Raw genomic sequence first — 15,537 nt, 5'->3', positions numbered from 1 at the left:
TAGGTCACTTAGAGGCTTATTTCAAATATTCACTGGCTAAAATGTTCCTTCCTATTTCTACAACTTTGTAAGAAACTTGATTTTTAAATTAATTTTAAAATATAACTACAATCACTATAGGTTGTATCAAAAGACTTTTCTTGGCGACAGTAACAACAAAAAGACATTGTATCTGAAGAAGTGTGCATGTACACAGAAGCTTAGACCTTGAATACAACTTTGTTGGTCTTAAAGGTGCCCCACTGGACTCAAACTTTGTTCTGCTGCTTCAGACCAACACGGCTGCCCACCTGAACAAAAAGACAGACACCATACAGTGACCCCTGTTTAGTACAGGACTGGGTGGTGTGTAAACCTAATGTTATTAAATGGCCTTAAGCATGCCTCACTCTGCACTGGATTGTGGCTACTAATTATGGCTGTAACACTTGATTCAATGTTAGGAACAAAAGTTTAAATGTTTTAACTAGTGAATTGGAAGAGTAAACTCAACCCATCACTTACTTCTTTGTGAAGGTACTGACTTAAAGGTTTATTTTGTTTCTACAATATATTTATGTGGATCACAACAGACTGGAAAGACAGCTGAACTGTCATTTAAAAATTCAGATGATTTTGTGAGTTTCCAGAAATTAAGACACCCCAGGATAGTGGCCAGTAGTTTTATTTCTGCTCCCACCCCCATCTAGTACAGTTCCACAGAAATCATGTAAAAGAATCCCATTTACTTAAGTACAGACAATATTTGTATGATTCAGTACTGGAGGGGCTCTAACTGCATACAAATGTAAAATGAATAAATGAACTGACGAACAGAGAAAAGACAAAGCTTTGACAACTGGACGGAAGTGTAACATGTAACTTTCAGCCACAATGGAAGGTATTATCTGTCATTTTAGAGATAGCAATATACAATGATATTTCAGGGTTCTTCAGGAACTGTGCTTGCTTTACATCCGTGTGAAATGTTATCATCACTGCTGTGTCCAAGCCCTGAGGATGAACTGCAGAGAATGGGGCGGAGGGGGAGGAGAGAGAGAAAGAGAGGAAATTGGTTTTCACAACACACTCAAAGCCTGAGTAACAGAGGAGAACTTTAATTATCCCCAGTCACAAAAGAAAGACAGGAAATTTGGACTTTTAATTAGCCATTTGGAGTGCAGTTGGATATTTTTTTAGCGAGATAATTTAAACGCGAATAATTCAAGTCTGACTAAATGAAATTCACATAATCAGAATGCAGATAATTGAATTTCTACTGCATTCATTAATTCAGTGTGGAGGTGTATGTGAAGACTCCTATGATGAGCTGTCACAGCTCAATAAAATCTCAGTCAATTAATTTTTTCATTATCTTAGTATTGCATCAACAACAACAAAAAAAGTGAAGTGTGTTTATTATTATGTGTGCGTGTTTAGTAGGATGTAAGGAAGTAACCTCTCAGAATCTGAATCCGCAAAATTTTCTTCTTTTTTCTTCTCTTTATGTTCTATAGGGAAACGGCGTTTCAAAGAGGCAAACTCCTGGATTGCATCAGCCACAGAATATTTAGTATGTCCAGATACACACGCCTCAATCTCTTCTGGACTCAGTTGGGTTTGTACAAAGAGGTGAAGTCTACTGTCTGAAAGCAGAACTGGATTCTGGAGGATCCTAAAAATAAAAACAAATCAGAAACCTGAACAGGCTTTTAAGATTCTTTTTTCCAATATTGTATTGTTTTTCAGTTATCTGTAATTTATGCCCAAATGCAGTTTTCAATGCAGTATATATCCTAATGTAATTGAGCATGTGTTATCTTTATTAAATTATTTGGAATTTTAGGTGAGTAAAAACATGAAGCTAATAGTTAAGAACATCTGTTATACGAATAATTCCAAGGGCATTTTTTCCCATTTAACCATCTGTTACTACCATGTGGATCAATTACTCTTTTTTTTTTTTGGCTGGGGTGAAGGGGGGGGAGGTAGCATACCCTTATAGGAGCTGAATTGCAATCAATAACCTTGTGGTCTTTCTAAAAAGTACTACATCAATGAAAAAGGCACTACAAAAGTTTTAGACCATCATTTCAAATACCGGTTTTAAACAGAACTTATTTACCTGGGCTAACTCAAATTATGTATTTTTTCAGTTGTATAGAAGTTTCATGTCATGTACAATTATCATGAATCTTCATTTTCAACAGGTTTGTAAAATCATTTCAGAGAACCAGATGATCATTCATGTCAATGTTTTCATTTAAAATGTTCAATTTAGCAAAAAAATGTTTTTAATGCAACAAAATGTAGCATAAAGTATTTTCAAGAATGACAGCATTTTTGCAGTGTTTAAAAACACAGTAGATTTATCAAGTTCACACAAAGTTGTGATCATTCAGTCTATTTTTTCCTGTTATGTTGCTTTAGAACATTAAATTGTCCCTATAGATTATAGTAACTGTGGAACTGAGGTCCTAAAAATTTACATATAACACCTCAAAATTGATTGGAGGTATTTAGTGGTATGTAAAATGTATCCTTTCTCAATCATAATTTTGAAGCCTTACAAGACTTCACCAAAGTAGTTTCAGGACTGCAGCATGTATTTGGCAAGAAGTTACTCGTAATGTTCTCCAAGATTTGCCATTAGTGTAACAGCAACAGCTAAAAGCTACTTCTCCCAATCAGGGGTAATGCAGAATCATAGCCTGGTTCTCTCTTTAAAGAAGATTAACCATACTTAGATTAAATATATCAAAAAGAGAGGCACAACTCTTGGGTTAAATATATCAAAAAGAGAAGCACCGCATTATTAAATTCTCTGTTAGAATCCAATAATTGTTGTAGTTTAATGCCATTAGTTACTGAAAGTTACCAGAATATAAATACAGACGTAACACTGGAAATATCTCATACAGTATTTGCAGGAAAGAATATCAAAGCTATGGGTGATCTGAATTTCAAACTGTACTTGGAATAAGTTAAAAAGTTAATAAGGAAGCATGTGTATATTTATCCTGTTCGGAAGCAATAGGTTATCAGAACAAGGATCCATTAAAAAAATACACACACAGGGTGCTGTACAAAAACTGAAAGGATCAGGCCTCTAAAATGTTATGCTAAACACATATACTGCCTAAACACTACTGAGGTACTTTACAACCAAAAAGGCTAGGAACTTTCATTTTCTTTCAAAATAAAAATCGCAGTTGCCCAGATGCCAGGGTGAAAGAAAAGAGCTACATAAAGGCACCTAAACTAGTTGCAGTTATAACAGTATGTTTGATTACATGTCCAGAGTTGTCCTCAGTACTTCAACAAATATGAAATCCCTGATTTCAAAGAGCTCTGGATGTCTTCAAGGTCCTGTGCAATTTTACCCTGGGCTGATCGCTCTTGGCCATTAATGTGCCACAGACATCTGTGTATCTCTCAGACAGCAATGGCAAAAACCAGCATTCACAAAATCCAGGTTGGTTTAATGCTCATTTAATTTTGATATTACTCTTTTATACCTTCAGCTGCCCCCACCCCACTACAAGTACTATTCAACAGAATACATATACACTTTTCTACACAGCTACTATCTTCAAACCAAGAGCACAATTCAGACTTAAGCTTAGTATTTTAAATGGGAGTAATTTACAGTGCAAACCTAAGAACACTTTCCTGGGAGATCTGAGTAGGACTGCCAGTAGACCTGTTTAAGATTACTCACTTAAGCACTTGCTCTTCCCATAAAAGAAAGTGAAACTTAAAATTACTCAGCTCTGACAGGATTCTGCCCCAAATCTGATTCCAGAAAACTACTCAGTTTCTTGCCACCAGGAGCAGCTTCTATGGCATCAGTTTGAGAAACCGCAATTCATATTGAGAAACCATAATTCATACCGACTCTTAGTATTTAGGAAACCCCAAATTAACAAATAAGATACAACACAATCAAAATAATTTTACAGGAAAAAAGACTCGGTTACAATACAAACATACAGCCCACTAGTTTAAATTGAGAATCTTTTAACAAATATCGGTTGAGTTTAGCATGCATAAAGTTCAGTTAACAACACACTGTGCCTTTTTTGAAAAAAATATACTGGCTTCTGTAGTTAGATTTTAGTTGGGTGGCAAAAAATCTACGTAACACTTCATGAGATTATACTACAGCTACTGCTTTGTTGCTGTTTGAAACATATTTTCTTTATAAAATAATGGGTAATCTTTAAAATTGATTTTTGATGGTTTGAGGCATTGCACAGCAAAAGTAATGAGCACTAATGTCAATGATATTGGACAGAAATTCATTTTAGCTTTATTTCATGTCCAGTGCAATTTTGCTAAGCCTTGAACTACTGAAGCACTGTTATTAACTTGCTGGTCACCTAACACATGGGAACAGCAAACAAAAGTGATGAGAGTACAGGTTGATCAGTACCTCAAGGCTACTGTCCTTTTCTACCCCTACCCCCTGCAGCTATAATTCAATTTCCAATTTTTTACATTGGACTCATTATTTTAGTTCTCTTTTCTGCTTAATAGTGCCATCTGGAGGTTTAAGAAAGTGAAGAGACCTCAAATTAGATAATGCACCTTAAACAACAGGTACAGTGGCCTAGAAACACAAACTCTGTAAAGCATAAGTTGACCTGTGAACTGAAACATGGATGCTCTTGCACAAGCCCTGAAGCACCTTTCTCTGTTCTGCACTATGAAATGAAATCTGCTTTTTGCATCCATTATTTCCATTAACTGACAGGTATAGTGAAGCATGTGCTTGACCGAAAAGAGTGTTGCTTGTGTAGCCTATTCTTTGTGTCACCTCTGAGGCAATCTTAACTTTCAACAGATTTTCATTAGGTGGTGGTGGACTCCTGAAAGAGCATTACATTATTCTTCAGAGACTACAAGGTAGCCTACAGAACACAGTCTGAACCTGAAGCCCCATCCTACACAAAGTTAGACATTCCTATGACCACTGATTTCCTACATTAGAATTATACAGGAAACTATTTATTGCTATAATAATATAGAATGCTCAGAAACTTTTTTACTTCTGAGGGAACAGCACAGTCTGCTATATAATGTTTTAGCACCACTTTTGTAATGGAAGTGGAAAAGTCACGCGGGGAGAAAGGTCCCATCCCTCACACAAGTACAAGGGAAGAGATGCAACTGTGCGGGAAGAGGTCCCAGGAGATAGGGAAACAAAGAACCCCAGAGAAAGTGTGGTTAACAGTGGACACTAAACTGAAAAAGTATAGTCCGTTAAGAACATAAGAGAAGCCAATGTTGGATCAGGCCAATGGCCCATCCAAGCCAAACCTCTGTCACACAGTGGCCAAAAATACCAGGTGCCATCAGGGGGTTCACCAGTGGGGCCAGGACACTAGAAGCTCTTCCACTGTTGCCCCCCTCCAAGCACCAAGAATACAGAGCATCACTCGCCCCAGACCTAGAGTTCCTATCTATACCTTGTGGCTAATAGCCACTGATGGGCTCTGCTCCAGCCTCCATGTTTATCCAATTCCCTCTTGAAGCTGTCCATGCTTGTAGTTGCCACCACCTCCTGTGGTAGTGAATTCCATGTGGGTGAAGAAGTACTTCATTTTATCCGTTCTAACCTGACTGCTCAACAATTTCATTCAGTGCCCACGAGTTATTAAGGATGAAGTCAGAGAAGACAAATGAGGAAAAAATGCAAGGGCCTAAAATGGGTCTCAAATATAAGGCCCAGGGGCTGTAAGCAGTCCATCCAGGGCTCTTATCTGGCCCACAAGCAACCAGTGCAAGGGAGGGAACAGAAGGCTGCTGGGGGGAGCCACGCTGATTGTGGCTTCAGCACTGCAGAACAACCTCATCTGCAGCAGTCAAGCAGAACCCCTTTGCTTCAGTGGCAGCCTCACTGGTAAGTCTGGAGCCACCACAGCCGCATTCTTGCTGGCTCAAGGTTCCAAGGCAAGGTTACACATCTCTCTGCTCAGCCTGCAGCTAGGGATGCTGTCCCAGATGGCCACAGAGATCAAAATTTGCACATAAGGGGGTGCAGATGATCCTCTGCTGGGGCCTGCTGGCAGCCACCGTCACCGCCATATTCACACACCCCATGCAGCAGCTGTGCTTTGGCCCATGAGGGGTGTTCTTTCGCAGTCTTTCCCACACATTGGGGACCTAGTCCTGCCACTGAGCACGTGACTCAGCAGCTGGGCCTCCCTCCCCCATAGGAGGTGCCTGCTCCCCAATCAGATGATTCAGTGGCCTTCAGCCTGAGGTGGCTGCTGCTGCTGCATGGGGGTGGCACAGCTTGCCAACGAGCTCTGTCTTGAACCCCCAGCATTGCCCCACCATGGACTGCTTGGCGGGCTTGGCCGGAGGCAGGTACTGCCACATGAGCATCTCTGCCATATCGGGCTTGGCTTGGCTTAGGTCCCACTATGCACATGGCCTTGGACCTGGGACACCACCACCCCTGCTTCTGTTCAACTTGTCTTCCCAGTCCCCTTCCATGGTGGCTTGGGCACAGTGGGGAGCTCACAACACCCAGCTGCTTCACATTTTTACCCTGGAGCCCAGGCTCACAGCATTGGGAGCAGGCAGGGGAAGGGGTACGCCCCCCCTCCAGGCAGCGAGGGAGCATCTGCCCAGCAGTGCACCGCTGGCTCTCCAGTCTACCCATGCGGGTTTTCCTCTGCACCCCCAGCCCATAGGGCCATGCAGCAAGTGTGCACCAACTCGAAGCTTACCAGCAGCTGTCCTTTATAAAGTTTATATCTCCAGTAACCGGCATTACATTTTATGGCACACATGGCCCCACCTGACAAAGTCACATTTATGTCAAATCCAGCCCTTGTAACAAATGAGTGTGACACCTCTGGCCTAAAGATTAGAAAAACTCTGTATTGGCAGGAAAGCAACTGAGAAAGAGAACAGTGAATGCCAGGTAGGGCAGGGTGAATAAAGAAAGCGGGGCAGAGCAGCCTGTGTCCCAAAAAGCAGGGAACGGTTGGTGGTAGAGGCATGGAGTTCAAGCATGGAAGAGTTAAGGAGAATGTGGAGCTTGGAGAAACCTATCATACAGGGCCTGGAACAGGAAAGGTTGCAAGTTATAGGCAGAAAATAATAAACCAGGGGCTAAAGTAGACATAGGATTGCCAGGTCCACACCTTATGAGGCCTCCCATGCTGTCAGTTGCATAGAAGAAAAACAGCAAGAATAGTTTCTCCTGCCACTACAGCACTGACCTGAAAAGCCACAGTGACTGATACTCTCCCTTCTATGCAGCTCTTAAAAGATGCAGCAGCTTTTTCAGGCTCTAGCCTTGGGAATCATAATATGAGCAGACTAGCAGAAGCCAAGGTGGGAGGAATTTCACAGTCTGATGTGATTTTTGCCAGCCAAATCACCAAGGAGGAAAAACATCCTAGACTGGGTCAGTCTTGGTGGGGCACAAAAGCCCAGTGGGACATGGGCTGGCTCCGGCACTGGTCTTTGCCTCACTTCCGTTCTCTCTGTGGCAGTGGCCACAATCAAAAGAGATTCCCAACAGCTATCAAAACCAAGGGAGGCAGACTAAGGCAAGAAGTAAGCCAGGTCCAGGCCAAGCCTTACCTCACTCCTCAATGCGATGTGGCCTGCATCTGTAAGATGATAATCTCTCTCAGCAGAATCATCTTCACCCAAAACTCCAACAGCAAGAGCACATACAGTATTTTTCATCACAGAACACACCAGTCTTACAGCCATGATGAAAAAAGTACTCCTAACTTGGAGCACCTCTCTATCCTGAGGGCATTTGCAGAGAGCTTCCAAAAATATGAAGGACAGAGGACAAAAACTTTTAAAGGTTCTCCTTGTTTGCTTCTAAGGTCAGAGGAAGGCACAACTGTCCCACCACCCCACCACCCAATTATTGACACTAAATATGGATGGAGAAAAGCATTTTACTAGTTAAAAGCAGTGTCCCCTCTAAGCGGAGTTAGTGTGAGCTAGCTCACAGTTTTTTAGCCTCTGGCTCACACATTTTTGTCTTAGCTCAGGAAGGAGGGCTCCAGAGCAAACTGATTTATGCAGCAGCCAATTCGCTCGCTCACAACTTTAATGCCAATAGCTCACAAAGTCGAATTTCTGCTCACAAGACTCTACAGCTTAGAGGGAGTATTGGTTAAAAATGAGCAAAAAGACGGGCTAAGATCTTTCAGTATAAATACTGCATTTAGGATTACAGTTAAAACCAGGCCGGTAGCCAGGATTTTGTGGCTTGTGGGGCAAAAAAAATTATGGTGGAGCTGGTGGGGCTGCCATTATTTTTCTGTCTGAACCTACCCCCATCAGCACTCCACCCCCACCCCGGGTGCCTCTGCCAGCCCCGTGCTGCCCTTTGGTGTCTGTACCAGACCGGGACTGCTATAGGGACCAGCCACCTCAGTCTCTCCCCAGACAGGCGCTGGGAGCCTGAGCAGTCCCTCTTCAAATAAAATTGTGGCAGGGGGCTGAACACACAACTCCCATCTGAGAAAGGCACCCACAAGTGCTGGGTGGGGGCAGATCTGGTTGGGGAGGGGAAGAGAGGTGGCAGCCTGGAGGGAGAAGGTGGCTGCCCACTGGAGCCGGGCTGGTTGCCCAGAGGAGCATGATAGGCACCCTCTCCAAGGCCGCTGGAGGGAAGCCACCTGGGGAAGCTGCCACCTCGGGGAGGGACAGAGAAGGCACTTTGGAGCTCTGCTGAAGGGCTTGGTGGTCAGGGGGGCCTCTGGCAATGGGCTGAAGCTTCCTGTGTATGCAGGGGGTGTGAGTGCAAAAGCAGCTGTCTGTTGGACAGCCCGCCAGGGAAGCTAGTCCCGGGAAACTGCCCACGCCTCAAGAGGCAGCCTCCGTGCCCATGACACTCCCAGCTTCTCTGGCCTGCTTGGAAAAGTGAGTTGGGACGGAGGAACTTTGACTCCAGCAGAGCTTTGTTTGTGCTCAGTGGTCCCATATCTACAGGGAGGGGGAGGGGTGGAAAGGAAAGGAAATTGGCATTGGTGCTGACACCGGAGGAGAAAGCGACCTGATCCCCACCACCGGCAAAAGGGAGTCGCTGTGTTGGAGAAGAGAGAGGCACACTTGGAAAGCCCCTTCAAGAAAAGAGGAAGAAAATCACGGGAGGGGGGGAGATCTGAAAAGGAAACTTGGAGGTCTTGTGGGGCTGGCCCTTTAAGGGAGGGGGCAGAGCTCCGAATAGCTCCACCATGACTATGGGCCTGGTTAAAACCCACAGGTATGAAAAGCAGGGGGCAAAAAAACCCCACCCAAGTAAGTAGATGACAAAGCAGGAGTGGGGAATCTACATTAAGAACAAACATGACAGAAAACTTATCGACTTTTAAACATGCACCCCAAATTTACAAATTAACAGCTAGCCACTCAGGATTTTGGTTTAGGTTAGAAGTCACCATTTTTAACAGGCAGATTCAAATACTGGAACAGGGATAATATCTATTCATTTAACCATTTACAGTACGCTTCTTCTAAAGAGTTTCTGCATGTGTGTCTGCACAAACATAGGCCCAGGCATGCCTAGCTGCTCCAGTGCAGAAGACTGTCCCAATGGTGAGGAGTAAAGCAAGCCTGAACATTCCCAGAGGCCACTCTGTTGTTGCACTTTTTTTTTTTTTTTTTGCTGGCCCAGGACCTGGCACAAGCTAAGCCTGGAATTCTGCATGCAAGAGGCTTTTCAAGATCCTAATCTCTGGTGGAATAGAAGATTATAAAACCACACTTTAATTCCTTTCTTTGTAAGACTATCTCCCAAGATGTTTACTTTTAGACCATTTGTGGAGGGTGCAGGATGTGAGCTTCAGAACATGTTTATCCTCCCTAAACTAAAGAAGGTATTTTTTAATAAAAGGCAAACCATGTGGTTTGTCTTATTTGGACAGAGGCCAAACTCTGGTTCTTTTCAACATGATTTTATTAGGTATATTACACACTGTTCTGTTGCAGGAGAACATATGGGTGAGCAGCACAACTTAATCCTAACTAAAGATTTCCTGTATCTTCTGTAATCCAATACAGTGACAGATGCACGCTTGCATGTGCGCAGAAGGTTAACACTCTGATTTTGTTTTCAACAAATTTACTCAGCCCATTTACATCATACCATGACAGAAAAAAAAGGGGGGGGAATCAAACGCTACAGAAACAAGCAAACACAGCCTGTGTTCTGGTGCCCTCTATTGAATGCACCCATATTCACGATTCAACAGGAATTCTCAGGAAATGCAGGCTACAGTAATACAGATCAGTTTCATCCTTTAGGTAAAATGTTAAAACTACTGACCAATGTATTAATCACTACTACAATATATCTTTAAAAGAAAAGTATTAATTAATAATAATAAATGAATATGTTCCTTAAATCATATAAAGGAGTTCCCTGAATGTAAGCAGAAGAAGAGGAGGAAGAGATTGAATGTATACCCCACCCTTCACTCGGAGTCTCAGAGCAGCTTACAAACCCCTTCCCCTCCCCACAACAGACACCCTATGAAGTAGGTGGGGCTGAGAGAGCTCTGACAGAAACTGCTCTTTCAAGAACACCTCTGACAGAACTATGGCTTGCCCAAGGTCATCCAGCAGCTGCAAGTGGAAGAGTGGGGAATCAAACCCAGTTCTCCCAGATTAGAGTCTGCACACTTAACCACTACACCAAACTAGAGTGAAAATGTAAAAACAACAACTGATAATAGCTAAAACTAACAATTAAGTATAGGCAAGGAAGAATTTACTAACCATTCGGCATTTTACTGAAACAGGAAAAACTACGATTTGTGTTACTCAAGCGTTACCTTAAACTGTTTCCATTCTATCCAAAAGGGCACTCAAGATGGTTAAAAATAAGAACTACAATGGCATGTAAGAAACTGTAAAAAGTGCAAAGGAGGGGTGGAAGGAGGAGATTGATTCCTCAGTCCTTCTCCTTCCCTAAAGCACCCATATGTACAAACACAGTTGCACACAGACGCACCCTAAAAAGCAAACATGCACACATTCTTATTCTTCCTCTTTCATTCATTCTCCCCTTACTACATGGTGGGGAACAATGGCAGTGGAGGGGCAACTGGTGGACCTATCTGACCTTTCTATTTGCTTCTAGCATGGGAATCAGCAGATGCCCTCTCCCCTTAACCTGGGCACTTTCCCTCCCAAGTTCATAGCCACAAACTGTGTAAGTTCAAACAATTCAAGAATGATAATGGCAGAAGCTACCAATGGTGGAAAACATTTCTGTAATGCTACTCCTGGCAACACTGGATCATGCGAAGAAGCCTTATGCATAGTCAGACCATTTTCTCCATCTAGCTCAATATGGCCTACTGGACTGGAAGCTGCACTTAGGGGCCTCAGGCACAGAAGCCCCCTCCCCCCATCTGCTATCAGAGATGAACTGGATTAACTGGAGATGGAAAGGGACCAAACACAGCACCTTCTCAAGAGCCAGTTTGGTGTAGTAGTTAAGTGTGCAGACTCTAATCTTGGAGAACCAGGATTCCCCACTCCTCCACTTGCAGCTGCTGGATGACCATGGGCAAGTCAAAGTTCTGTCAGAGCTGTTCTCTCAAGGACAATTCTGGAAACAGCTCTCTCAGCTCCACCTACCTCACAGTCTTCTGCTCTTTAGGACCTGAGAAGAAGCAGACAATAAAGGCTTCTGGCACTATATCAACCATGGTTACGTACAAAACCTCAAACTTTAATAGTGGTGCTGGACTGGCTAAATAGACAAACCTGTGCTTAAAGTAATTAAATGGGAGTATCAACTAAGCCTGCCCATAATTCACTTTAATAAAGCAAGCTAGCCACTAACCTCTAGATGAAATTTTCAGGCTCAAAGACAGTGGGAATAGTTTTAGTTCATTCAATATGATGGGCCTGTTCTGTCCCCTTCTTGGGATTCTGAACACAACAGATTGAGATTCAACTGGTAAAAGATAATTACAGGTTACTGGAAATTTTTAGTTCCTTTCATCATAAGCCAGATGAACACCATGTAACTGCGACTGTGGGAACGTTTGCTACTTGTAGTGATGAGGACACCAGAATGTTTAGGATTGGTTCTGTTGGCAAAACCATGCAACAGCTTTGGACATGTGCAGGGCTGCTACTGAATTTGCACTTGGGAGGTTCTCATGGGAAGCTTCTATGAACCTGTCCAGAAACAGTTTGCACACACAGCCTTAGCAAGTGCAGCAAATTACAGAAGCCTCGTATACAGTCCCATCAAGGCACCAGTTCATTAACGGCACTCCCAGCCATGGTCATATGTTCCTAAGCACTCACATGGGAGAGGGTCACTAGCTAACATGACCCAATCCCAAACTATAATTTAAAGGTATAACCACTGAGGAAGAAATATCTGCAGAGTTCTCTCTCATACAGCAGTATCACCAGTCCTATTAAATAATATAAATACTTCACTGGTTAGTAACTGGCCCCTAGAAAGGATCGTTCCATGGAAGGAGGTAGGCTTGCCTCCTCCCCCACTTAAGCTGAGCGACTATAGGTTGTGGACAGAACAATGGCTAGTGAAGGACGGGTGTTTTCATGTGTCACTTTCTCAAAGTTTCTCTCTGGCAAAGTTAACTGGTAAGAGAACAAGCCGTGTTGTCGGGGGTTCCTAGTTCAAACGTCACCTCTGCCAAGAATTTACAAAGAATTTACATGCCTCTCCCCCCATCACTCCCCATCTGTACCATGGGAATAATAATTCTCGCATATTTTGTAGGGCTGAGGGAAGAATAATTAAGGTATGTGAAAGGCTTTGAACACTGAAAGCACTATATAAATGCTAAATGTTACAATTATTGCCCAGTTTAGCCAGCTCTCTTCAGATTTCAGAAACTAAGCATGGTTGGCCCTAGGGTTGCCAAGTTGAAAAATCTCCTTACCGGGGGACTCCTGGTCTGCGACTGGAGCGCGCGCACGTCACCAGGACGTGATGTTATGACGCTGGGCACGCTGGGGGCGGGGCCACGACCATCCAAGGGAAAACCATAGAGTTTTCCCTCGGATGACCATGGCCCCGCCCACAGCGTGCCCGGCGTCATAACGTCACTTCCTGGTGACATGCACGCTGGGGTGGGGTTCCCCCGGGGCCCGATCCGCTGGCGGCGGGGAACGGGCCTCTGGGGCGGGGGGTTCCCCATCCCCCAGGGGGACTTGGCAAGCCTAGTTGGCCCTGGTTAGTACTTGGATAGGAGACCACCAAGGAAGTCCAGGGTCACTATGCAGAGGCAGGAAATGACAAACTACCTCTGTTTACCTCTTGTTTTGAAAATCCTATGGGACTGAATTAAGTACACTATGGCTTGACAGCACTTTACATACACACCATGAGGGCTGCAAACTTATTTTGAGTGATATGCAAACTACAAGGAGGACAACAGAATTTCTTAAATGTAGTGTAAAACCACCAGTGCAATTTTCTGTTGACTGCCAGTCCCTATATCCTGTACTATATGCAGCCTTCCTTCCCTAGTCAGGGAGCTTTACCTTGACAAGGCAGGGCTTCTTATGTAGGTGTTTGGTTCAGAGCAGTAATGCACCTTGCTTCCCTATCTTCCAATTCACTCCATGAGCAAGAGAACATGATATCTCACACCTATACACTGACCAGAGTGCACAGATGGTGTTTCTTGCACTTCTTGTTTGCAACTCTTCTATGTACCCAAAGGAATCTGCACCTCTGTACAGCAGTGTGGTGAATCTGATATGATTGTGTGATACAGTGCATAGCTGTGCATTTCTTGCCATTCTTTGCAAGTGGATTTTGTCATTTCACACAGTAAAATCCAGTTGCAAAGTGCATTGAAAGTGCATTATTCAGCATGTGTGAAAGCGCCATGTAACAAGAGCTATGATCCAGTGGTTTCTCTCAGATGTTGTAAATCCTGCTCATGAATAAAGGTCCTCTGTGCCAGCAAAAACTGGCACCTGCAGCAGTGTGAATACATCAGTATTCCCTTCAAAGTAATCTGGCTGTAATTATGACCATTATGGGAAACTTTAAAAAACTAAAGATTGGCCGGGGGGGGGCGTTATTTATTAATTAAAACATTTACACCCTGTCTTTGCTTGTGGTTCAATATAAGAAAACATTTATTGTAGATGAAAATTTTGCCATTAAAAAATAATGAAGGGGTGGATGATGGTTGCAAGTGATAATATGGTAACATAAAATAACTGCTGTTAAGAGTCCCAAGAGCAACAACTATGTGCCATGATGTAGTATCATTACATGATCACACCAATAGCACCGTCTAATACCAACAAAACAATATTTGTATATATGGATTTGCAGTCCAAGGGCATCCGTCCACAGATCTGAACATGTTTGTCTGAACTGTTCAATAACACTCAGTTATAGACTTACATTGTGCTGGCCATGTAAACACACTGGCGTTTTACCAGCATGAACACACATGAACACATGAAGCTGCCTTATACTGAATCAGACTCTTGGTCCATCAAAGTCAGTATTGTCTACTTAGACTGGCAGAGGATCTCCAAGGTCTCAGGCAGAGGTCTTTCACATCACCCACTGCCAGATCCTTTAACTGGAGATGCCAGGGATTGAACCTGGGACCTTCTGCATGCCAAGCAGATATTCTTCCACTAAGCAATGGCTCTTCTCCCCTAAGGAAGAACATCATAGTTGTACTTGAACCTCATTCTCCTGTCAGACGGCTCTATAGACAGACATGTGCTTGGATACAAAGGCCAAGCCTCTCCCCCTCACATGAACACTTGTAGCTGCCTTATACTGAATTAGACCCCGAGTCCATCAAAGTCTACTCAGACCACCAGTCCATCAAAGTCTACTCAGAGCAGCAGCAGGTCTCAGGCTGAGGTCTTCCACACCACCTCCTACCTGATCCTTTTAACTGGAAATGCCAGGGATTGATCCTGGGACCTTCTGCATGCCAAGCAGATGCTCTGTCAGTGAGCCATAGCCCCTCCCCCTCATGAAATCTTTGCAATGTTAAAAAAGGTATAAAATTATTTATCACAAAGGTGAAAGAATGATTGTCCCCTGTGATCTTGCCAGATCAAAAGGAGTGATATTGATAGCAGCAGGGGTCATTTCCTGCAGGAGCGCACAGGAGCGGAGCTCCGGCAGTAAGGAGCGCGAACATGCAACAAGCCCCACCCCCTGCTCCCAGCAGCCCTCAGTCGCGCCATGAGGAGTAACAGGCAGCCAGGTAAGTTGCAGAGGGACCCTTCACCTTCAGGTACAAGCTCTCCCTCCTCTGTGAGGGCAGATCTGTGCTCCCCCCCCCAACAGGAGGGCAAGTCTGTGCGTCCCCCCCCCCATAGCTAGCAATCCAAAACAGTCCAGTGGCACCTTTAAGACCACGTTTTATTCAGGTACAAGCTCTCCCTCCTCTGCGAGGACAGATCTGCACATCCCCCCCCCCAATAGCTAGCAATCCAAAACAGTACAGTGGAACCTGAGTGGTAGGTGTTGCCTTCTGACACACTCCTGGTGATGTCAGGGGGCGTGGCATATGCAAATAAGCTGTG

At 43.8% G+C, this 15,537-nt stretch overlaps 1 protein-coding gene across 1 annotated transcript in view; it reads right to left on the bottom strand.

Annotated features, from left to right (window-relative positions):
• Positions 1-233: 233 nt before the first annotated feature.
• Positions 234-15,537, bottom strand: part of SNX10 (sorting nexin 10) — a 68,869-nt gene continuing 53,565 nt past the window's right edge. Inside the window, exons 7-8 of the mRNA XM_015418571.1 lie at positions 1,439-1,654; positions 234-1,004 (exon numbers count right to left, since the gene is read on the bottom strand). Coding sequence (XP_015274057.1) covers positions 923-1,004; positions 1,439-1,654 — 298 coding nt within the window. The 3' untranslated portion in view covers positions 234-922. The remainder of the gene's footprint in view (positions 1,005-1,438; positions 1,655-15,537) is intronic.

This window comes from Gekko japonicus, unplaced genomic scaffold, assembly GCF_001447785.1.
Source record: "Gekko japonicus isolate JY-2015 unplaced genomic scaffold, Gekko_japonicus_V1.1 scaffold341, whole genome shotgun sequence".
In the NCBI taxonomy this organism is placed as follows: domain Eukaryota; kingdom Metazoa; phylum Chordata; class Lepidosauria; order Squamata; family Gekkonidae; genus Gekko; species Gekko japonicus.
Note: the sequence above shows the minus strand (reverse complement) of the source record. Positions and strands in the feature narration are given on the sequence as shown.